At 30.5% G+C, this 26,833-nt stretch overlaps 1 protein-coding gene across 1 annotated transcript; it reads right to left on the bottom strand.

Moving 5' to 3' along the window:
• Window positions 1–9,341: 9,341 nt before the first annotated feature.
• LOC132714404 (uncharacterized) lies at window positions 9,342–10,024 on the bottom strand (the record flags this gene model as incomplete). Its single annotated transcript, XM_060697290.1, has 2 exons — window positions 9,668–10,024; window positions 9,342–9,545 (listed from the first exon to the last, which is right to left on the bottom strand). Coding segments are annotated over exons 1-2 (402 nt in total), but the record flags the coding sequence as incomplete, so codon positions are not given.
• Between the last annotated feature and the right edge of the window lie 16,809 nt (window positions 10,025–26,833).

Genomic DNA, 26,833 nt, shown 5'->3' with positions numbered 1-26,833 from the left:
GTTATAAACAGGAAGCGTGTTTATTCATAAGTCATTGGTTCTTTGAACCTTAAATTTACTAACAGAATCAAAACATACATGTATAACAAAATGTTAAGTACAAATGCTTGTTATCTCGCCAATTTTCTTTGTTTCGGAAAATTTCTTATTGATGATATTAAGGTGGCATTTTTAATCTCAATCAAAAACCTCCTTGTATAGAAGGAGTATAAGATATACATAAGATAGTTAAGAAAAACAATATGACATAGTGCAATCTTTCACTTGAATTCCAAATTTTACCATTTTCATTTTTTTTCATAGAAATCGACAAAAGAATGGGATATTATTTTTACGCTGAATAGAATTTTAAGTAATGATATTGTATAAAGTGCAGGCTTTTGTACGCCTATGTTGTATTACAAATAATGTGTATTATACAGAAATACGATTATATGCTGCGCCAAGATGACCATAAAACACAAAAACAAAAAGGTTATTTATAGAATTAACGAACTTGTATGTTCAAAAGCGATCCAGCAAATGTGTTCCACCTGAGTGAATCCGAGTAATACACAGAGGTATCTAAACTCTGTACCCACACCCGCTCCGCCTTATTTACCATGGCGATGGTGCTTACAGAGCTACAACTATAAACGCCGCCATTATCATAATGTGTACTGGTGGTTGTGAGTGTACCTTCTTGATATATTGCGTACTGCACATCCTTGTTTCCTTGATTACAAACATGGGCTGTGAAGAAATAGAGTCCAGTGAGCGGTGCAGTGAATAATCCAGTAACACTATCGTACCCTTTGCCTTGGTTTGTTATCACGGTATCGTAGACAACCTTGTTCCCTGTGTTCACAGTTTTTGTCAATGATAAACGAGCGTTGAATCCGACGATAGGCAACAGAAGAACCAGTGTTGAAAATTATGAATATTCAGTAAGAGTCTAACACATAATTACTTGTATAAACTGATAAACTCATAAGTATCCAACTTACTATTATAAGTGATGCAGATCATTTTAAGTGTGATAAAAACTAAGAAGTCAGACGACAAGAAAAATGACTGTCTTTCTAAGAAATCGAATTCCAATGTTTTCTTAAATTAGTTTATTTTGTCTCAATCGGTATGTCTTTTGAAATGGATACATTAGTTGAATTTGTATATATATAAAGTAAATACATAAAATATGATAGGAAATAACGCAACCGACACACGATCCAGCAACAAGGGCTAGTGACAAAAGTGCCCAAAAGGACCGCAAACAAGCAGAGCATGGGCAGGATAATCACTAAAATCATACATAAGAAGAAACCATCAGTAACTGATAAGGACTTAAAAGAAAACAACAAATAAATGATTAAATAATAGGCCCATAAAATAAAAGGGCACAAGGGAAGGGGACAAGAGACCCGAGGAAGGAAGGGGGAGGGGAAAATAAAGGAAATGAAAACCGGGTACAAAGGTCAAACATTAATCAAAGCATAAAATCAACTTTTAGTTAAAACTAAAACTTATTAAAAACCGTCATTAACCTTGCCTAAAATTTTTAAGGGCTTTAGCTGTTTCTTCTTTGGAAGTTATCAAGAAAAGCTTCAATCATTGTTTGGGGTTGACATCATGCTGAAACTGAATGGCGTTATTCTCCACTATTGCCAACTCTTTGTGACACAATCGTCGCTATGGTCATAACGTCCTTTTCTTTATTATTAACTTCCTCGATTATCTTCTCCATTTTCATCTCCATTCTTATTATCTTTTCTAAAAGTTTTTCCTCATAGTCAAATTTTGAACAATTGGTTCATCGTTTTCTCTTCTTTCATGGGGATGCCCAGATTGTTATCAGAATAATTTTTACAAATATAAGAAAAACAAATAACATTTTAAAGCCTTTTTGTTTAAAAAATCTGTCTTTTCATCAATTCAAAAAACGTGTCTCCTTTCAAATGTGATATACTTGATTAGCTAAAATAAATCCCAAAACATTGAAAGTAAATCTTCCTCGATAGAAGAGATGATTGAAAATAAACACTTAATGCTAACGAAACTTTATTTGTGTAGTTCGGACTTAAGGTTGTTTGTCATATCTTTTCTAGAGGAAAGTCTGGGACTAGGTAAATTATTTTTTAAACATTTTGATTTTATTATAGATATTATTGAAAATCTGTGAAATAAGGTTTTGAGGGCTTGAGGCATCGGCATGCAGCCACCATTTAACCCTGTGTGATCGTAAGGGCGACTTAAATGGTTCGAATAACTGTCAACGCATCTTTTAGCTCCAGTAGGTGAGGCGATTAAGACCACTGGTGTTGCTTTCAGTTTGTAACACCCAATGTAAGCCAAAGTCATTCTTACCATTTTCGGCACCATATGACCTTGACCGTGTTAAAACACTATAAAACCAATAAAAAACAAGAGATAGGACAGCTGTATATTTTATAAGGATAATCAACTTTTTTGTATTGTCCATTGTAAAGTATTTTCTGCCTTTTGGGCAACAAAAGTAAGTGTTAGCCATTAACAGCTAATGAATAACACATTCCAAAGAAATATTGAAATGTGTTTGAAGATTGTATCTTATATTGTAATTTATTTAGCAAATTTAATTTTGTTTTTTATAACATTATATTGACTGTTAAAAAGCATAAGTGCAGAATTTTCTCTTTTTCATTATTCCTTCTTTCTTCAAATCTGCTTTTTTCAGAAACCTATTGTATATGTCATATGATATATTTTTTTTAAACGAAACAGCCGCGATTTTTCCAAAATGTATTAAAATCGGCATGAAGACAGACATAACAAGAAAAGCATTGGTGCAAAGCATTGATGCCAAGATGCAATAAACAATTTATAGTCAATTAACCAATCTTATAAGACTCATGCTATAAGAAAGAATTTCCTCAGATTTATTTTACAAGAAACAAGGATGCCTGAGTCATCAGCATATAATCACAGGCACGAGTATCGGACATGGGAAGAAAAAAAATATGGCCAGAGTGATAAAAAAACTGTTCATAAAAAAACTAAAACATAAAATGTAAATAAAGACCCCCTTTAGAAATATACTATAATTAACATAAAGTATTTTTTCAAAGGGGGTCATTATTGACTTTTTTTTTTTGGTTGTTGATACTTTTATGATGAACATAGGTATTTTTTATCAATTTCGTCATATTTTTTCTTCCCAGGTCAAATACTGGAGCCTGTGCATATAATAAAAGCTTATTGCTTAGGTTTTGCAGACATGTCATTGACATATATTAGACATTTAAAAGAGGACCTAAAATGAACATCAGGGGGACACACCATTAGGTATCAGAGAAAGTAGTAGAATGAGTACCAGCCACATTACCAGCTGCTGAGATAAGTCTTAAAAAATGCAAAATGTCATTACATATGGCAGATGCTTGAAGTTTCACTAAGAAGAAGGGAAAGAAACTGTATCAACTGTATCAATTGTCCTTTGTAGATCTCAAGTATCATGCAAATTCCAAATTTAATTGCAAATCTGTTAAATGAATCAAAACATGTGTCAGTTGAAATCCACTTCTAAACCCTGCTGAAAACTGCCTGACCATGAATCGAACCCTATGACTTTTCAGACGACCAACTGAGCTATCCGGCCGGCTACACATTTTTCTTTTTATAATGGAACAGTTTTAAACCACAACATATTTCCCCACTATATTATTGATTTGTGTCCTTGAATTTCCCATGTTTTACCAGAGCAAAGTGAATTGAACTCATGCTTATATGCAATCACATGATGAGAAAAACATTCAGCTTGACCAGGACTCGAACCTGTGACCCAAAGAATAATGTACCGCAGCTGTAGCGATTAAGCTATCTGGCCGCTTACAAATTTTCTCCCCTAAATAGTGAACAGTTCTAAACCGTGACAGATACTTTTAGATTTTTTAAATGAATAGATAATTAATTCTTGATTTTAAAAAAAAAAACCCTTACATTCTCATAGTCTTAATTAAAATAACAATTTATATATTATTGTATAATTATTTTTACTAAAAAGGGCTTAGACAGTTATTGGTTGTGCCATCATTTACAACAGGTCAATTTGGAAGTGAACATATCTGTGCTAAAACATGTTTTATCATTTATAACTTTAAATGAAAGTTTCATCCCTTTAATAATAATGATATAACTGTAACTCTTTAAATTCAGAAATATTATAAGTCACATCATATCAATACTTACTAAGCCATAACATTAATAATTCCATTTTCTATTAAAATTAATATTGAATCCTAACATAACAATTAACATTCTTTTGATTGACCTTACAACTGGGTAAATTTATACAACAAAATAGTAAGTAATACCTAAGATAGACAGAAAAGAACAAATAATTTAGTAAACATGAGTTACTTCCCTTTAGAATATAGAAAACCTGAAACCCAAAAGAACACCCTAAACAGCTAAATTGTGAAATGTTGCAGGCTCAGTTTATTAAGCCATGCAAATTAATGGTAAATTATTCATAAAAAATAGATGGCCATGTGACACTGTAGTAAATCGGATAGCTTTCAACATCCGGATACTGATACACTTTGTAAAAAAATCATTCTGTGCAACAGATAAAAGTAATACGGGTAAAATCAATAGGATATTCGTTTACAACAGTTCATTAACTATCCTCATACTCATTTGCAGGTGCACTTTCTTCTTGTAGAAAAATTTTGAAAGTATAGAAATGAATGAATGAATGAATGAATGAATGAATGAATGAATGAATGAATGAATGAATGAATGAATGGATACGCCATCAATGTAGACCACAACGATATTCGAAATCCGGGTTTTAGTAACTAAGGGACAAGCTGTTAAACTGAGCCTGCAATTTCGTGAAAATTATATCACAATGCACATGCTTTTTACATAAAGTTATTAAGGTGACAACGGAGTCAATTATCACTGCAAATACCTAAAATGAGATTTTTTGCTAAGTAGATTTATCAACCTTTTCTGAACACATTCGTGATTTAATTTTGGAAGCAGTTAGTCCAAAAAATGTGTTTTTCAATAAATAACATATGTCTGTCTCTTCAAAATGCGTTTATCTTAACCATTCCCAGGCTAAATATCTTTAAAGGGAAAAACAAGGTTAGAATAAAAACTTGATTTCAGAAAACGAATACTATAAATAATAAATCTGCAAATTTTCTGCCGCCAAATAATAATATTAAAGGAATGATAACGAAATTTAAATCGCTAAATCACCGATTTCTACAAATCAGTAGGCGCGGCCATGTTTGTGTAATGGCCGTTTAAAACAGGTGCGCGTGATGTCATTTCCCCACATCTTTAGATTTATGATAAATCTAGCTGAATCGTAGCGAAATATTTACATAATAAAGTATTGACCAGACAATTAAATTTTCACAGGAGGTGAAGAGGCGATTTTTTATTGTTCAAAATACGTAACAATATCAAAAAAATAAAAAATAAATAGAAAAATAAAGAAACAAATAAAAAATCAACGTCTACCGGTCGCACCACTTCAGGCCAGTGATGCCCGTTACTCCAAACAATGCTATGTTCATTTAAGTCTCATCTTAATGTAATTAAACAATATTTCACAGAGTTAATAAATACACATGTTATTATTTAAGGTGACAACGGAGTCAATTATCACTGAAAATACCTAAAATGAGATTTTTTGCTTAGTAGATTTATCAACCTTTTCTGAACACATTCGTGATTTAATTTTGGAAGCAGTTAGTCCAAAAAATGTGTTTTTAAACGTTTTAAAACGGTACATGTACCATTTTTATCTGCTATTCGCGTAACCTGTCAGTTATCGATAACGCTCCGCCCCCTGTTGAGGCATCAATGAGGGAAATCGGTAGTTCCATATATCCGTGAATTACCGGTCCATACTGGTCCATACTACTCGTAATTCATGTATCGTACAAATACCGTACATCTTTTATAATTATCGTCTACCTTTTATTTGGCATTTTTTTATTAAATAAGAAATTGTCGGCCAAAGTACGTAACATAATGTATGAAACATAAATAATTAAGCATAGCGGCAAATCGCACGACCACGGGGTTGATTAAAAGTATAGTTGCTAAAATATCCATAATGTGTGAAAATAATTTGTCTGTCCCGTTAATCTGATATATATTATATTGAGTTTATGGACTTTTGTACGGATTCAACTAAACCTCGTTTTCTAACAATGTCAAGTAAAACAACAACAAAAACAGACAACATTTTTTTTATGTGAACGCCTATATGACTTGTGGTAAGGTGTCCCTGACAAATTTCTAAACCATTTTAGATTGTTTAAGGATGATTATTTCTCTATGAATCAATAAAAAAAGATATTAATATATATTATCAGTGAATGCTTTGAATAAATTGTTCGCCAGTAAATCGAACACAGTACTAATAAACCTGGGACAAATTATGGAATTTATTGTATATCCCAGTAGAAACTGGATCTCTATGCCTTGCATAGATGATTTTCATGATAATAGAAGTCAAGAAGGTCAGATCATAATGATCGAGTGATACCTTTTATTTCTAAAATATGTGAAGCATTTATATCAATTTGGAGGAAAAATATATAATATCCCGTTCTTATTTGTACATCTACCATGGCCTTTAAAATACCGTCAGAAGCTCAGTTTTTTGTTATTTTAATGGAATTTCATACACAAATACACAGACAGAGTGACACTGCTATAATATAATAATAATGCTGATGATAATAATAATAAACTTCAAAAGTGAAACAATTAAATACCCCGCTAGCGTTGCGCAAATACGTTCCATTTCCCCCCCACCGAGTGCCTCAAATTTTACCGAAAGTCACGTGACATGTGCGACGACGGTAAATCACGTTAAGATTTGAAGAAATTTCTGTTATAAACTGATATTAATCAAACTTTTTAATTGATCAGATGTCACTGGGTCATAAAATGTTGTTAGAGTATGTTACCGCAACCTGTGACCCTCTTTGGTGCGATATTTGTGTATTATGCAATTATTTAGCGTGAAACGTAGGGGTCCGAGAGAGAACAGCCGATTTATGACACTTCGTTTGATGCGGGTCGGACTAACTTTGAATCGGCATAACTTTTTTAATAATCAAGCAATTAACATGCGGTTTAAAGCACATGAAAGGGAATTTATTTACGGAGGGAACCGTGTCAGGGATTTTTGTTTGCTCATTCAGCGACTTAATTATCTTTAATTACGTAATATGTATGGTGAAAAAAATCGCATAAAATGTTTGACGTTACGTAATATTTTTTTGAGAAAAGATAGAAAAAATTTGAGACACGGTTCCCCAGATATTATAAGTATGTTTATTTTCCAAAAGTTTGATAACAAAAAAATAAAAAATGACTTTGATATGACGATTTAAAATTTTAGGATTTTTATTAAAAATCAATCATTTACAAAGGCATTTTTTTCAAATATGTTATTTTTTATGATGATCAGCGACATTTAATGCACAAAGATTAAATAAATAACAATTGTTACTAAAATAAGTTGGTTTAAATGACATTTATGTGAGTCCCACGGAAAGTGTCTGTTGTCACCTTAACTAAGTTTCATAATCAAATAATGCAATTAAATAAACAAACGCACCAACGAATAATTGGCTGTTAATTATTGAACGGCGATAAATATCATTATTATTAAAATCCTACTAAAACGTGTTCTAAATAGTACATGTAATTAAATTTTTGCAGTTTGATTCTGACTTTCAAATTAAAAGGTGTGAACATATGTTAGTAGTAAGCAACTCTTTCGAAAAGTAAATTGTTTACATGTCTGTCAACGTATGATGCTTCGTGGTATTTATTTACATCGTAATCGTAGCCTCATATTAACTGCATGCAAAACATTTTTATTGGCTGCTCAAAAATCTCATTTGCATAATTTATTCACACAATTGCTGGTTCTTACTACTTATGACTAATACTGTGTATTATCCATTTTAATTGTTCCTAATTTGCACCAAATGCTCTTGTCACACTGTGTACTAACGATTTTTATTGCTCCTTGTATGCCTCTGTGCCGACAGACCTTTTGATCATGCACAATGTTGCCCTGATTGGTTAATCACCCTTGTCAAATATTCTAATGACGAAATAGACATATTTTTTTACGCTTCATCAGTAAACTGAATGACCTTAGGGGAGTTAAGTTATACTGTAAATTACAGCATTTCATACAATAGCAACACATTTTTCAGTTACCAATAATCATTTTGAATATTAAGTAGATTTATGTTTTTTGTTTTATTGGATTAAATTTACGGTAGTAGAAATGCGTATCTGTGAGGTAAGTAGATAACGTGGAAAAAAGCTATAGGGAACTGGATAAACCCGAGAATATGCGTAATAATAGGGGAATTGTGCCCAATGGGCAACCTGTTGCTGTTGGTACCAGTTTTGACTGGGTGCCTAATTAACCGAACGGACAGTTTTGTTTTCATACGATATAAGTCTAGCTGCCGATTTTCCTGCACCATTTTATTTTTAGCGTCAATGTCGGAAAATCGCGTCCTCAGGAAATATCTGCATATTGGATTTAGTTGATATTTACCGCTGAGAAAAAGATACATGACCGGCGATGTACCCTATTCAGACAGCTTGTCTAGCGAAAATTAAGTACCAAATAAAAGGATATATCGTCAATTTGAAGAAAGTTCTCAAAGTACCCAAATTAAATTGATGGTTTATCTTTGAAAACTAAGCAGTCATTGCTTAAATCATGTGGTGGGATCATCAGCAAGCTTGAAAAATCGGACAAAATTAATGATAATTAATGCCGCGGCGTCTTCAATTAATTAATTAAAGCAATTCAGTTCCATATGATGTTTTCATAAATAATAAATAATGTACGCAATAAGATTAATAAAGTTCTTCGTCAAGATATATTTCAGTTGTACCAGCGTGTACACCTTTACCGGAAGTGGGTATAACACGTCACAATCTCGGTCTCGTCTGTCTCGCGAGAATGACAGAACGCCAAAATGGCGGCGCCCATGAACTTATTTCTCAAGTAAAAAATAGTGTCTTAAAACACGAATTTCTCACTTAAAGGGTTGATGTCAACAAAAAAACTGTCATGGTACCTCTTTTTTAATGATGAATATTTATATTAGACAGACATCAATCCATCCATTCCTATTCCTTTATTTGACATCCTTAATCTGGACAAAACCATTCATTTTTGTAAGATAAAATTTCAAAATAAGTATTAAGTAAGTAAATAACAGACAGTGTAGACTATTATCAGGCTGCTTGTCACATGGGTAGATTCAATTGCTAAATTAACTAGACTATTTAATATCACATGATTTGTATACCTTGTCATTTTTCATGTCCTCCAGTTGTAACCTGAGTGTTCCTACAGATTGTTCCGCCAGTCTCCGTCCAGTGCTCTCGTCTGATAACTTAGACTGCAGTTCCTGTACAGTGTTTTCTAGCAGACGACACTTTGCCTGCATGGAATCTCTGTCACTAGCTGCTGCAGCGAGGCTTGCTTCCACTGACCGTAATCTTGTTTGTGTCTACATTAAAAGATTATCATGATAAAAATTTGTTTGAAGAAACACAAATCTAAAAAACAAAGAAGAATTTTCAAATATGAAATTAAATTTATAAACAGTTTTATATGAGGTAATGAACATACTTGTGAAAGATTATCATTGAGGTAGTGTCGTTCATTTTCATGTTGAGATTTTAATTCATTTATAGCAATATTTAATTCCAGAGCCTCGCGGTTCCCAGTTTCCTTTTGAGCCTTCAGATCAGCATGAATGGTATGGTTTTCAGCTTCTAGACGAGTGTTTCTCTCCTGGAGTTTGGCAAGAGCTTCATTTAGGGCCATCAACTCTTTTCTCTGGCCATCAAGTAGCACCTTGGAGTCCCCAGTTGAGGATTCCAATTTCTGAACATGAGCTTCAAGTTGTCTCTTCTCTCTGTCAAGTGAAAAATAAATTACAGTAAATAATCCTTATTTCTGTTTCATAAATGTACCATAAGATGGATCTTGTTCATTTTCTATTTGCCAGCCTTTAAGATCTTTCAGGTTTTATGTCAATATTCAAGCATTATCAATTGTAAAGTTAAAAATGATATTATTATAACAAAACGCAGTAAAAAATACTTTTGTTTAATAAGGTATATTATTAGTTATGATTTGTTTATTTATTCTTTTAAGCTTTTAAAATCAAACAGATTCCATTACAGTCTTATGTCAATTTTTTAAGCATTATCAAGTTCAAAATTTGCAACTAGCCATCACTTCTGACACCAAAACACCTTGGCAGAACCACCAACACTCCATCAGACAAAAATATAAAAATTGTCAAGAATACTTGCACTATTCAGCATCCTTAACAATTTGTAAACTATAACTTTAGTAAAACAAAATCATGCAGGATCTTTTTATTTAAATACACAAGGTAGAGAATCATGATATTGGAATTGGTTAGGTTTGTTATATTTATGATGGTTGAGAAATGTAAGCCGTTTTAGGGAAATTCTGCAGTAGATTTGGAGAAATTACCAGGATTTTTGCAATCTTAAACATGTAATATTCAGCAAAATTTCACAAGTAAAATTTCACACTACAGTTATGGCCCTTTGCAAGTTTTCTTCAAGCATAACATATAGGTTCAAGTAATATTTGTCCAGAATGAATAGGTATGTACAACCTTACAAGGAATTCTGTATGTTTTAAAAGACACCGATACCAGATTACGTAGGCTGCTTCCACTATTCCTTGTAATCAAGCTAAAAGGGTTGACTGAAATATTACTTGCCTTGTTACAGCTTCCAACTCTTGTAAAGTTTTACCAAATGTATTCAGCTGTATCTCCTTCTGTTTTAACTGCTCATTTATATTGTCCCTCTCCTTTCTAAAATATACAGAAAATACATGTTGAAACATTTCTCATAAAACACTATTGATCTATGTTATTATTAACCTGAGCAAAAGAAATTTTCTCCAAAAGAATGTCATTATTATTCTTTCTGGTGATATTTTTTTATCTGTTGTTGAATATAATATCAAAAAGTCATAATTTTATCAACTTTAAGTCTTTGTTGACTGAGGGAGACTCTGAAAAAGACCCATTTATACATTATTTTATACACATACATTTAATTACCTTACTCACCTTAAAATCAAACAAAAACAAAGATAGACTTAGCACTAATCTTAACCTCTCTAGATGCTAACAAACCTTAAATAACCAAAGAGAGAGACTTCTTCTGTATGCAGAGGTTATATACACTTACTTGGCTAAATCTTTCTCTTGTACAGCTGTGGTCCTATCTTGTTCAAGTCGTAACTCTTCCTGAGCATGTTCTCTTTTCAGATGTTCTATTTTCTCATCAGTTCTCTCCCTTAGCTCTGTTAACTGCCTTTCTTTCTCTGTCAGAGAGCAACACATTCCCTCATAATCTGTAACCAAGTGAAATATTTAATTAGAAAGGGCAAGAGTACCTGAACTATTATGTCAAGACAATACGCTGCGCTGTATGGCTAAAGTTAAATCAAGATCACGGTGAAAAAGGATTATTTCTTTAATTGAAAAACTTGTTAAAGTTTGATGAAATAAATAAAGTGCGTTGATTATCCATGTTGCTTGTTGAAATGGTTGCTTTTTATGTATATTTGATTCTTTTTAAGGTGAGTAAGTTTTGACAAGAATAAACAGAAATTGTCATAGAAAATAACCAAAGCTAAATACTTCAAATTGCTATGACACTTTTGCATTTAAGGAACTTCACTGACGTCAAAAAAATCTAAAAAGATAAAAAAAAACACGAGCCAGTTGAACCGGGTGATGCTCCCCTACTAGGGTTTGGACACAGAAAGGTTATGACCCAGACAAAGTTCAAAGTGTGATAATTCCAAACTTAGGCAAGGCAGAGTAATTGTTCTTTACACTGCACTTCTACTCAATGAGATCTATCTACCGACTTACGCGCAACTTGCTGTCTAAACATGTTGATCATTTCTGTAAAATAGTTGTAAAATCCGACTTCAAACAACAAAGTTACGGGCCAGACACGATTTTGCTGCAAGATCATGCTGTGACCTTGACCGTCAAGGTAGCGACCCCCAAATGTTGCGCGTGACACGTCGTCTCAATATGTGATCATTTCTGTGAAATAGTTGTAAAATCCTTCTTCAAATAACAAAGTTATGGGCAGGACATAAATTTTCAATTAGAATAATCATTTTGAAAAACTGACTGAGTGTATTATCTGAAATTTGGCACACAAGTTATTGGTCTAGACCTTCATTAAATGGAACAGTCATCTTAAAAATATTCCAGTCCTAGCCTGACAAAAAACCTCAGTTTGGTCCCTTTAACATACATGAAGCATGATTCTATTACACTTTATCTTTATCTTATCTTGTCAATCAATTTTCTTCAACAAAGGCAGACAACAAAGTCAGATATGAAATACCTGCTCAAGAGAGTTATTTTCTTATGAGTTAAAAATAAATCCAACAAATTGTTGTTAGCAACTGGGAAATTTCTAAAGTATTTTGTTTCGCTTTTTAAATATTGAAAATCTAGTGACCTCATGATCTAAAATTTGAAAAGCAGATATAAACAAAAAGGTAAAAATTAAATGATTACTCTATTATATTACTTACTAGTGTTGATTAAAATTTATTTCAAAAACAGGTCAAAGTTCTGTATTTGATTGAAATTTTCGATTCATAGCATATATAAAAATTGAACAGTATAAATTAATTTTCACAATACAAAAGTGATTTAAAACATTTAATAATACACTTCTTTTAAAATAACAAATATTGATTATGATCCAAATAGTGATAAAAACTTTTTTCAAAACAATTTTCTATCATGAAGAAAAATTTCACAATTTAAAAATAAACAACAATATTTTGATTGTGATCTTAGATAAGAAAATCAGAAAAGACGTAAATAAATTTAATATGCCAGAAACTTTATACTATTTTAGAACAATAATTATGTTTTTAGAATGTATCAGGTACCAAATTACAACCAGACTGTTATGATATTTGGTACAAAGGTTATTGTTCTAGACCTTTATTAAATGAAACATTAATCTTGAAAAATCATTTCCAGTCCCGGCATAACAAAAAAACTCAGTAAATTCCCTTTAACATACATGAAGCATGAATCTAGTACATTTGATCTTCATCTTATCTTGTCCAAGTATCTTGTCAATCAATTTTCTTCAACAAAGGGAGACAACAAAGTCATCAAGAGAGTTATCTTCTTAAGAGTTAAAAATAAATCCAGCAAATTGTTGTTAGCAACTGGGAAATTTCTGAAGTATTTTGTTTTGCTTTTTAAATATTGAAAATCTAGTGACCTCATGATCTTAAATTTGAAGCAGATTTAAACAAAAAGGTAAAAATTTAATGATTATTCTATCATATTACTGACTAATATTGATTAAAATTTATTTCAAAAAGAGGTCAAAGTTCTGTATTTGATTGAAATTTTCGATTCATAGCATATATAAAAAATAAACAGTATAAATTAATTTTCATAATACAAAAGTAATTTAAAACATTAAATAATACACTTCTTTTAAAATAACAAATATTGATTATGATCAAAATGGTAATAAAAACTTATTTCAAAACAATTTTCTATAAAGGAAATTTTCACAATTAAACAATAATCAACAATCATAGTTTGATTGTGATCTTAGATAAGAAAATCAGAAAAGAAGTAAAGAAATTTAATATGCCAGAAACTTTATACTATTTTAGAATAACAATAATATTTTCAGAATGAGTCAGGTACCAAATTACAACCAGACTGTGTCAAATAAGCAATAAGAGGTTCTGGCTGGTATAGGTTAATACATTTTCAAACACAGAACAGAACAATTATTCTTAAAAAGAATTCTACAATATTTTTATCAAACACAGAAATCATATTTTAGTGCTCGATTTGAATTAAAATCATAGTAAAAAGTAACAGTTTTGGGTCATTTTTTCACAATAAGAATAACTTTTTTGGAATTCTGGAAAAAAACACACTAACCAATGATATGATATTTGGCACACAAGTTATTGTTCTAGACCTTCATTAAATAAAACATTAATCATGAAAAATCATTTCCAGTCCTGGCATGACAAAATATCTCATGAAGCATAAATGAAGCATGAATCTAGTACACTTTATCTTCATCTTATCTTGTCAAAATGTCTTGTCCACAAAGGGAGTCAACAAATAACAGATATAAAATAACTGCTCAACAGAGTTTGAAAGAGAAAGAGGAAGTTAAAAATAAATTCAGAAAACCCAATACTCTAATTGTTGTTAGCAACTGAGAAATTTCTCAAGTATTTTGTTTTGCTTTTTAAATATTAAACATCTAAGGACTTTATGATCCTAAATCTGCAGCAGATATAAAAAAGGTGACAATTTAATTATTACTCTTATAAGTGAATTAAAATTCATTTTAAAAAAGTCAAAGGTCTTAAACTATTTTATCTAAAGGAAAATTTAACAATAAACAAAAATAACCTGATTGTGGTGATCTCAAAAAGGAAAATCAGTTTATCAGTAAAAAAATTACATATGTGAGAAAATTTATGATAGTTTAAAACATTGATGATATTTTCAGAATGTATCAAGTACCAAATTACATCGAGACTGTGTCAATGAAATTATCAGAGGTTCTGGCTGATATAGGTGTTGATGAGAGAATAGTGATGAAAAGGAGAAGAACATGGCTTCTAGATGAATTGATAACAAATACAACTGACCAACTAGTTCATAGAAATTTAATACATGTAAGATACTATTTTGGGAGTCAATCAGAAGGCACAACTACAATTGGTATAAAGTCCGACATAGATCAACTTTTTTGTATTAAAACTTCACGTGATACAGACGGAGGATGATCCCTGGGAATTTAATCTACTATGATTAAAGAAAACTGTACTCCTGGAATTGTTTACTCAACCCGAGATCTGATGTCCTCTTCTGCGAGGCGAATCTCATCAACTCTTTTTTCGGGGACAGAACAGGAAATTATTTTTTAACACATTCTAATACTTTTTTACGAAATTTGGGTTTAAAGGAAACAATGGGCCAAACCCCCAACACTTTCAAAGGCAACCAGGCTACTATGATTAAAATATTTATTTGCTCACATTTTCAACAGCCCAACAAGCTAGACATTTGGTTGGATCAACGGGGGAAAGCGGGCCTCGCTGAAATGAAAAAAATTGCAGCAAAAATGGTTTTTGTTTTCCTGTTGGTTAGTCGCATGAAATACAACAGAATGAAAAAAATTTTAAAAACATCTTTTTAAAAGGGTTTTTAATTTTCAATTTTTTTTGAATTTTTAAAACCAGTTTCGCGTTATTTTAATGAAAATTTAAAATTTTAAAAAATAATCCTTTTTTTTAAAGATGTTTACCATTTATTTTAAAAACTGACTTTTCAACTTATACCAATACCATTAAACATTGGGAAAAAAACTAGTCTATCACGGGTTTATTCCCCTGTACACCAAATCATTAATGAAATGTCCCTTTTATTATCCTTTAACAATTTTTTAATGAGGGGAAGTTTTCACCTGCATTAAACCCATAATTTTCGGGGAAAAAAAAACTCAACAAATCTTTCAACATGAAGGATGGCACTAGGGGTTTTCATTATGATTTTGGTTCCCGGTTTTAGGGAAAGTTTATACTTGTGTGAATCAAGAAAATGAGATTTTAGCTTACATTTTTAATCTGGTTTAAAAAAAACGGGAAATGAAGTTTTTTTATATCTTAAGGGACAAAAGTAAAAAAAATGTAAAATATTAAAAACATATTAAAAACATTCAACTGTAAATAGAAAGTGGTAACACCCAGTCATTTTTGTTAAGGGTATTACAACGGATCGTCCTGGCTTCACAAAACATTTCCGGGTACAAACGTATCGCTAATGTTCTCAAACTCATCCACTTGGCTAATAAGATGTGCATAAAGAAAACAAAAACTAGCAAATTCTATTTTGTGTCAAGAAATACAAAAATACTAGTACTCGTGAGTTTAAAAAAAGATAGATTAAAAATTTGTTGAGCCTGCTGTAATGTATCTATTTAAAGAAAAACCCCAGTAAGAAAAGGTTTTCAAAAAATTATGTACAACTAATGAAGAAGTCTTACGTATACAAAGCATATTTTTTAATATTTCCCATGTGAAATTTTTTTGTGTCCAAAAATTAACCAGATATAAAAGTTAAGATTTTAAAAGAAAAAAAAATTTTTTAAACCCAAAAGACAAAATAATGTTGTGCTGTAGGGATTCCCCCCTTATCTACTTTCACAAACAATTTACCCATTAGGAAATGCCCAAAAACAGTGTCTTTTCCAAAATTTGGGCAAAAAGGGGAAACCCAAACCTTAAACAGGAAAACAGCCAAAATTTTAAAAAATGTGAACAAAATTTAACGGGTTTCAGTTTTCAAGTTTTTAAATGAAGAAACAAAACAACACCGTCGATTTTTAATAAATGCAAGGACAAAAAAGGTATGACAATTGAAAAACAAGACAGTAACAGAAATGAGGGTAACAAGAATTTGAAGAAAACATCATGCCCAACATCGTTTTACTTTTTTCAAATGCAATTTCTTGTCAAAAGAAAACCTTTAAAATCATATGTGTTCCATAACCCCATAGTGAAAGAATGGTTTTTAAAGTCGATTGTTGAATTTTAAAGTAAGACAAAACTTCATTTTGATAAAAAATATGTCTTTTCCCAAATTTTGAGTATTCATTACTTCCTAAAATTTACGTAATTTTTATTTTCATCATCTTTTAAAATCTTTTTTTATAAATATATGTATCCTTAAACTTTCCTAAAATGTTTGTTGAAGCTGCCATGTTATAGGTTAGTATATAATAATATCCATATCTATGTTCATTTGCAATTGATTACATACATGTATTATTCCTTCACACAGTTATGTATGTTAAGTCATAATTGTATATAGATAGCATATTTCGCTTTACTTTGTTATATGTAAGCATAATATTTGTATCAAATATTGTTGAAAAAAGAACTTTTATGGTTTAGTTTTGTAAAAGAAGACGGTACTATTTTTTGTTAATTTATGTAGTCTACTTGAGTACCCGTAAATAAATCCTGTCAATTTACCATAATTGCTGCGATTCATTCTAATTTTTTACCATTATTGTTATTTTTTCAACAAATTGATTAAATCAAAATTTTGTATGTTCACTTTGTATTTTTTTAATTATAACCAGTTGATATGATAACTCATTTAAGGATTGCGATTTCCTGACCAATTTGATTGGCTTAATATAAATGAAATCTGATAACTTGAGAATCCAATCCTAATTACCTAAATCGCTCAAAGGTTATAAATACATTTTATGTAGAGCGTCGCTTCTCAATTGGTCAGAGAATAGCAAATGGTGTTGAAAGACGCCATTATTTAAATTCTATTAGATAGTCATACAAGATTTTAGTATGGCACGCGACAGATGAATGTTATGGCATGGGTATAACTCACGGAAACGCCAGTCTGAAATGCAAGAAATGATGTTGAAAGATGCCATTATTTAAATTCTATCAGATAGTCATACAAGATCTTAGTAAGTTACCATTTAACGACTACGGTTTAAAATTCCATATTTTAAAAAAATTAACCCTCCATTTAAAAATTCTGAGTGCAATCGGGCCCTTTTGGAAAAATTTGAAGGTCAAAGAGTTTTTCAAGGGTAAAACGGGAAAAGAACTGTTGCCGAGCTGGGCCCCCCAAATTTTTTTAAAAAAAATTTACCCCAAAAAGCAAAAAAATGCCTTTTTAGATATTTTATATTTTTTGATTCAAACCCGACATCAAAAAATTGCTGTGTATCGAATAAAGTTTAGAGGCTAATTGTTCGTCTTTGTCAGCGCGTCACTTTTTAGGGGTTATGTACGTAATAATATTAGTCACTATCAAAAAAAAAACCACACAGTTTTTTTATGAAAATCCCCTTTTGGTTTTTCTTTTAGTTGGAAAAAAATGGTTTTTTTTAAAAATTTTATTTAAACTCGCCCCTTTTTAACCCAAATAAAAAAACAAGAGCACCACTAGGCGGAGCATTATATGCCCAACAGTGTTTTTTTTTAGAAAGCATACGTTTACGAATATCACATTATATTTAAAATAAAGAAAATATTTAAACTTTTTTTTGACTGCAATGAAAATTGCACTGTGAAGTATTCGTTATCAACCAAAGACCAGAGCAATGTCGGAAATATTTTTTTTGAGGTTGTTTAAATGTGCGTTTTCTACGGGACCGTCAATATAGTTGTAGGAAATATCAGTCTTTCTATTCGCCATCACTTTCTGGAAAATAATTTGAAAGCTTCAGAACAACTTAACCTTAAGAACCTATGGGGAAAAGTAATTTGCATTTGTTACAGCATGTTTATTTTCCCAAATATCCTTAATTTTGTGTGTTTGGGTTTGCTTACCCTCGCAACCGGAAAAAAGATATAAAATATCCTTAAAGTCCCAATTAAGAATTATTTACACCTCGTTGCTCTCATTTGCGATGCCCCTTAAGACGGGTATCGCTGGACCGTGGATATGCTACTAATCAAATAATTTTGACCGTTTTAGAGGTTGTTCAATGAAATCCGGTGATCACGCGCTACCTTTCGCGACTGGTCAATTAGTAGATCTTGACCAAGCCTATCAGTTAAGAATTATTAGTGGTTTGGATGTATTGTAATTAGTTAAAGATATTAACATAATCAATGCCATGTTTTGTTTATTCTTATGCAAAATTTCAAGTATAATGGCTTTAAAATTATTTACGTCTATGAAAACGCGCAGATAAATATAGTCGTGCACGCAAAGTAATAAATGAAAACATAACTAATATATAAAATATATAATATATTTATTTATTTATTTATTTATTTATTTATTTCTATTTATATATAAATTTATTTGTTTATTTATTATTAATTAATTAATTATTTAATTAATTAATTAATTAATTAATTAATTAATTCATTCATTCATTCATTCATTTATTCATTCATAATAATATTTATAATATTTATTTGTTTATCTTTTCATTCATTCATTCATTCATTCATTTATTAGTTTTATTTGCGCCGCGCCGCGCCTAACCAATTTATTTTTGTTATAACGTACTAATAAACTTTAACCTATACTTATATAATATTTTATGGTAAAATTTGGTTCGTAAGAATAGCTATTTGTTTTAATACACCGTGAACAGATTGACGTTTTACGACATTGCGCTGGCACCCTTACTTCAGGATATGCAGACGATATTTTACTTCTGCTTACTTTCCTGCTGTGTCATTTTTTCCCGATATATACATATATTTAAACTGCCACTTATACATATTATAAAGTGTAACTATTTTCCTTAAATGCAATCTGTTAAATAGCCTATCTGTTAGTAAAGTTGCCCTTAAAGATATAGCTCGATATATGTTCTTTTGTGCGAAATCAGTGAAGTTCGTGAAACTCGTTTTTATTTTGCCGCTCCCGGTTTTTTCTATTTTTTGTGTGTCTGTGTGTTCTCTGCCCGGCTTCTCAACCTTATATATATGTGATTGTTCGTGCGCGATATTTCTAGCAGGAATGTATGCGTGTGTTCCCGTCTCGGTTTCCCAACTTAAGCTATGATTTCGTGTATTGCCTATCTTGTAGGTATAATTTCTTATATTATGATCTATTTTAACCAAGAAAATCGTATAAAAACAACCTCATACTTAATTCTTAAGGTGTTGTGATTCTTCTTTTTTGCCTGTTTTGACCATTTTCTCCTAAAAATACATGCACTTATACGTCTTAAACCAGTCTGACATATTAAAAAATTACTTTGTTTTCCTTAAATTCAACGTTGGCCCCTGTCATTGCGTGAAATAACAATACGAATATCTACAGAAATGAAATTTTGTTGCGCGTTTTACTTTTATATCGCCAAATATACATGTACTCTTACGCGGATTTCCGATGAAAGATATTAAAGAATATATATATTTCCCTAAATGTATGTTTGATTCCCTACTCTATGATCTATCTTTTCTATATGTACTTTAACAAATAAATTAAGCTTTAAATATGCAATTATTGTGAAAATCACTACATGTGCACTTTTCACTGGTTGAGTGGATTTGTTTATTTAAGAGTTTAATTTGTTTATCGAATGTCTACATGTTTTACTAAGAACAGAACAGATCTCTATTATTTTCTTCCCAAAGACATGGCATTACAACATGGGATTGTACTATATTACCAGATACAAATATGATTAAACAACCTTCCGGTAAGCACTTTATCATCCAATGAATAGAGGTTTGTTCAGAATAAGCACTGAAGGAATCCTAGTAGAAATTTGATGATAAGACTGTTTTTTTTTGTTGTTTTCTTCTCACTTTTAACATTTTAATATTTAAAATTCGCATAAATACCAGTTTTATATCCACTAAAATATAATTGTGTTGCATATATCACAATAATAATGTTACAAATTTAATAATACAGCACAGAAGCATTTGAACTAAGTGAGCTATACATGTGAAAAAAAACGTGAAATTATTACAGCATGGACTCATGTAAATTAAGTTAGCTTATCATATGAAAAAAAACATGAAAATAAGTCACACGTACAAATCAAATAAAAAACCAGTTTATTTCAATAAACTGATTCCCATCAAATGTTACATCAAATTTATCAACTTAACCATTGTTTTATATTGTAAATTAATATTCTACTTCAAAATTCTTTGAATGCTTTATATCAACAACACAACTATATGTATAAATCTAAATCTTATAATCTTTTTATGAAATCTATAAAAGGCAAAATTATTTTGTCTCGGTATAAATTCTATAGCCGATAGAATGCCTTTGTTATTTTACACACATTGTGATTGTATGTCAACAGAATAGGTGTTAATAGAATGAAATGTTATGGAACAAAATATTATTCTGCAAGTTTTTACCATTAAGCAATGATTTCGATGTGCTATTCGCTTTAATTAAATACACTTATGTTTTTTTTGTTTTTTTTCTTACAGGTATTTTGGAAGTATTTTCTTTAGAAATGCAAAATGCCAACAATTGTTTTATAAACTAAAGGCAGCGGATATATAGCTTAATATACTTAAAATATAGACATAAATGCGCTGTCTATGCTAAATGAAATATTACATAATCCAAAGGTTTTCTTAAAAAATATGAATACAATGTGGCTTTATTTTTTGATAAATGAAACATTTTAGATCATGAGTTTAATATGATCTAACAAACTTTATGATGAATTCAACTCTCCTACAAGATAACAATTAATTAGTAAAAACACCATCAAACAATGAACAGGTATCCATGGAAACATATGTCACAAAGAAACGATGTTCACATCTTAAATTGTTATACATCTACGTGTATAATACACAGCCTATGCAGATTAAAAATAACAATCAATTATATGCCTACATAATTCAACATTAAATATTTCCTTGTTCAAAGATAATTAAATACAATGCATAAAGGGAAGAAAATGATCTATCATAAAAAAAAGATTATTTCAAAAAATAATGATACAAGGAAATTTATTACTTCATTTTGTATGACTACAGCGAATAAGTTTGATTTAAATTTATAACATTTTTTTTAATTTATAACAATTTTGTCATGTTAAATAACAAAAAGATAATCAGGAAAATATTTGGTTACTTCCCTGTTATGAGTGTTGTGGTAGCCGATATATTGTCCTCTGATAATTTAATCATTTTGTATGTATTTGAGGGAGCACCACCAATATGTTTGCAAAATTTAATGCTCCCACAAAATTTCTGTTTTTTTACAAACGTCTCTACATTTAAGGCTATGACTACTGCTGTTCAAAACTTGATAATTTAGCCATTTCATGTCTGAATGATGTTAAATTTGCACATCATGTCACATAAATATAATAAACGTGTTTGTGTAATATATGAAAAAAATGAATAAATAAGAATTATAACTTAGTTTCAATAACTTTTTGTTGTTGCGCCAGGTGCGTGTTACCATGGCTTTCAATATCGGACGGAACACGCATTTAGCACACTAATTTAATAAACTTCTGCTTAAATTGTAGAAAACATTTTACGATCGCTGCACATATAAAAATATTTTGAATTGAATGGAATATGAAGATGCAAGACTCTTAGTCCTATTACTTTCTGAACAGACCTCATATTTCCCCCCTTATTACTCAGACAATAGTATGACTGTTATTCTTGTGATGATTAATGTATATTAAAATATAATCTTCCTTGTATGATATCAAACTTTTGATTACAGTATCAGATATAATAGAGAATTTTTTCTATCAAATTGTTGGAAAAGTTGCACATCAATGTTAAAGTTGACAGATCTGTGGCACTATCAAATATTTACAAAATGATAAGAGATATTTACATTAAATCTAAACCAAAACAAGACAAAACGATTAAGTGTTATGATATGTAATTTACTAGAAGTACAAAACAAATATATATTTTTTACATGGAAGTACAGGGAAAAAACTTGAGGAAATTTGCTCTTAAATGATTTTTTACCTCAAACCTCACAATAAAATTAGGCTGATCTTTAAAGCCACTAATTTTCTCTTATAATATTTACCAGATATAACAATCATGACATACTGATGATCTAGAATTTGATTCCCTGTCTAAAACAAAACAAAGGTCAGCATTTTCAGCTAGCCATTTGCTGGAATAAACCAAAAATACATCTATAATTATTCAACATCAAAGATTACATTTCATTCTCAAAGCCACCTATACCTTGAACTACTGACCTTCAAATGATTTTTTCAGCTAACAGCTTACTAAAACAATAATCTTTCAATAGACTACACTATGGCAAGCACATGCAACATGATTTTTGAGGTATGTTTTGGTTAAAATAAAGTTGCCTGACTAAACAACTGACCATCTGTTGGTTGATTTAACTGCAACCAGCTAAACATTATACCAAATTTTAATTTATAGAGTAGAGTGACTTACATAACATCAACAAATTAACAGGAAAGTGTGCAAAAATTACAAGGATATAATATAAATGAGGACAATATAAACTTGAAAGTAATGAAATAAGATCAAAAATGTGTAAAATAAAATGGTTATATATTAAACCTCAATATTTACAATGACAAAGAAGGTTTTCAAAGATTTAAAGATGTCTCCCATCTTGCATGGTGCTATATAAATTTTCACATTATGACTCAGTTTAAAGCAAATTTAAGGTATGATATGAAAAAGATACTGTCAATTCCCTTTCTGTCTGTTATGGAAAAACATTTACATACACCAAGTGTGACCTTAGCAACAAAAGTGATGCAACCAAGAGTATCTCTAACAATGCACTTTATGTTTAATTTAATTTCTCATAAAAAAATAAATATATATATTTTAAGGTCCCTCTGCTTCAACCTTTCTCACTAACCACTCTTACTTTCTCAAAGCTGTCCCTAAAATGTCAACATTATTAGTGATGTAAGATAACCTTACAGGTTACACATATAGCTAAATGTAAAATTTCATAAAGGAAATCACATAAAATACTGTAGTTTTTTACTCAATTGAATATGGAATGCTATACAGTTTTGATAAACAGGCATTTCTTAATTACAATTTTGATTTTATAATAATAAAAAATAACCTAAATATACAATATTAAACTTACATAAAGTCAAATATCAAAATGGACAAATATATTAACAAGCATTTTATTAAATTATTTAGTGATTTAACACAAGAAAAATCATTCTATTTTCGAATAAATTCATCAAATCAATTGTACTCCTTTATAATTTAAATTATGTTTTAAAAAACTATTTAATTTCAAGCATGTTCAACTGTAAATATATAAGTATGTCTCTAAATATGGGTCCACAATGTGTTTTCCTTATCAATTTGTCGCAACCTCTGACTTCAAATAAATAAGAATGACCATCTATTTTCTGTTTATCAAATATGACAACACTTAAAAGACCACAATCAAATTAAACTTTTCCACCTGACACTATGTTCAGATACATGCATATTAGAGTGAGCGTCTAAACTTTAGGAGAGTAATAAGCTGAAAATTATGATTAAGATGTTTATTTTTGAGTCATCCTTAATCGTACAATATACATCTGATGATATTGTTCTAATATATTTATAAGTTTAAAGGAAAGACTAAACTTTCTTGACATACTATGGAAATAAAAGCTTAAAGTTAAGGTATATATCATATTATTTTCCGATGGTATTGTTTGTTAAAAAGAAAAGAAAAAATAGCACAATAGAGTGACTCCATTAATTTAATATTTTCACGCTAAATACACTTTGAAAATAACATTTAAAAATGTACAGTAAAACATAAATACATGCGTTTGAATAATATTATATACAAAAGACAACACTCTTAAGATGATCAGAAATATATAAAGGGGTTTTAAAAGAATAAAAAATAAATAAAAAAAATATGAAAATAGAAAGTATATGTGTTTTTAAGTAAGAATTATTTCAGAGATGATTTAAATTCATACTGGTCAATATAACCTTTATCAAAGAGCATGTATTATGCATCTTGCACAGGGGATATAAAGGGGATGTATCGATTATTGTTTTTCATTTTTTTGTATTAATCTGGAGACAGTGTTTTCTTACTATCTTTATAAAAGAATGGATCCTTACCTATTTTTCTATTCATTTGCAAGTTATAGCCTTTGCTTTTTGCACGGTCCAATATTTAAGTGTGCGTTTTTCACGCTTAACATCTTATTTCAGCGTATGCATTTCTATATGTAGTTGTTCAGTGGGTGTAGCCAGATAAGCGCCCGTAATTACTATGAGAGTTTTTGAGTATTTTTGTAAATAATACATCCGTAATTAATTTTTCAATGTAAAAGTGCTTCATAAATTATGTATAGGCATTTTTGTCAGCCACCCGCCCCCATTCTTTTCCTTTAATTGGTCGCATTATATTGTGATATTTCTCGCATCGCGTTATTAAATCATCGATATGATTTTTCCATGTTCAATTTTTATCAAATTTCATTCCTAGAAATTTCGCCGGATACTTGTATTAAGTTCAATGAAAATTTGGATGTTACCGCTACGATTTCTTTGTTTTTCTATAAATATAATTTGCTTTTTGATAGATTTTATTATGAAACCGTATGCTTTAGTCTAGTCATCTATTTCAGTTAGTAGTTGTTTATCTTTACTAAGAATTTACTTCTTATAGATGGTATTTTACTTAATATATTTAAAAAAATGTCAACGACTCCAAGCAATTAATTAATATTTGTTTACATGTTTAGTTTCTTATCATATATTAAAACAAAACACCGTATCTGTTCTGTATATTCTCAATATTCGTCAAGGTCCTTATTCGAAGACTGACGGATAGGGCCGAAAAGTTGCGACTTGACTTCTACCAATGCAATACTGCAAATTTGGTAATTAGTATTTCAAGATATAACTTTGAAATGATTTTTTGTCATGTAGATCGAAATAATGCAGTCAAAGCGCCTTATGACCCCGATCAGATTAAAACAGCACCTTCGGATGCCTGATATTTATGATTGTCAAGAGTAAGGTAGTTAAAGCGCCTAAATGACCGCGATCAGATAAAGACAGCGTCTACGAGTGTTCGATATATATATGGCATTCAGCGCTACAGGGGTCCGCGGTTTAAGTTATATGCCTTAAGGTGTAGTTCTGATATGTTGTCGATAAAATATAAAGTGGCTGACCATTAACAAATAAGGCAGATTATCGGAAGCTGTTGTTCTTTATTAAAGGGTTGCTGCGCTAAAGGAGTTCTGTCGTATAGGACTTAAGTTGTCGTAATCTCCCCATTTTTTGACGACGAGACATTTTTTAATAACATCAATGTTTCCATACACTGTAAATTGAACATGATAGTTATAACAGATCGACTTGTGTACATAATGCAGCCTCAAACATTCTAATGTAAGACATTGATTGACATATATATATAACATATATGTGTCAATACCAATCTAAAATGCGTCATGAATACATGTATACACAACAGCTACATCATCAGCATCATCAGCATCATCAGCATCATCATTATCAGCTGTAAAATGCTGGTTATTTTTATATAAAAGGATTTTTTTTCTCTCGTATGAACAGTAATTACACCTCACCAGGAAGTTTAGTCATAACTTTGACCATTTAGACATGTCTAAGGAAAATTGTGTATATATTATGGACGATAACAAAGGTTTTTGAAAATAATATCACAATGTACATGCTTTTCTTCATGAAGTTATTAAATACAAATATAACAACATATTTGTTTACTTGATTTTTACGAATCAAAATAAAACAATTTAAACCCACAAAAATGAATAACTCCCTTAAATAACATTTCCTTCCATGGGCCCCCAAAAAAAAAAGTTTCCCAAAAAACGACGCCCTCCCCCGGCGTCCCCAAAAAAATTCCCCCCCATTTGTTTTTCCCCCCTCCAAAGGGCCCCCCCCTTCCCCAAAAAGTGAAAAAAAACAAACACTGTAATGCATTAAAGATTTAAATCATTACACTTTTATTAAATATTAACAAGAATAACTCTTTTCCATTTTGACATTTTCTTGGCCATCAATATAAAAAAAAACCAGATAAACAGTTTGGCTTAAAACAGTTGAACAAATTGAATGTAAAATGCTAAAATACAGGTAATACACACCACAAGGTAACTTACCACATGGTTTTATCTGAGTCACCTGATTCTACTTTCCTAGCCAGAAAATTACGTA

This window comes from Ruditapes philippinarum, unplaced genomic scaffold (assembly GCF_026571515.1).
Source record: "Ruditapes philippinarum isolate M1 unplaced genomic scaffold, ASM2657151v2 ctg13011_1_1_1_1, whole genome shotgun sequence".
NCBI lineage: Eukaryota > Metazoa > Mollusca > Bivalvia > Venerida > Veneridae > Ruditapes > Ruditapes philippinarum.
Note: the sequence above shows the minus strand (reverse complement) of the source record. Positions and strands in the feature narration are given on the sequence as shown.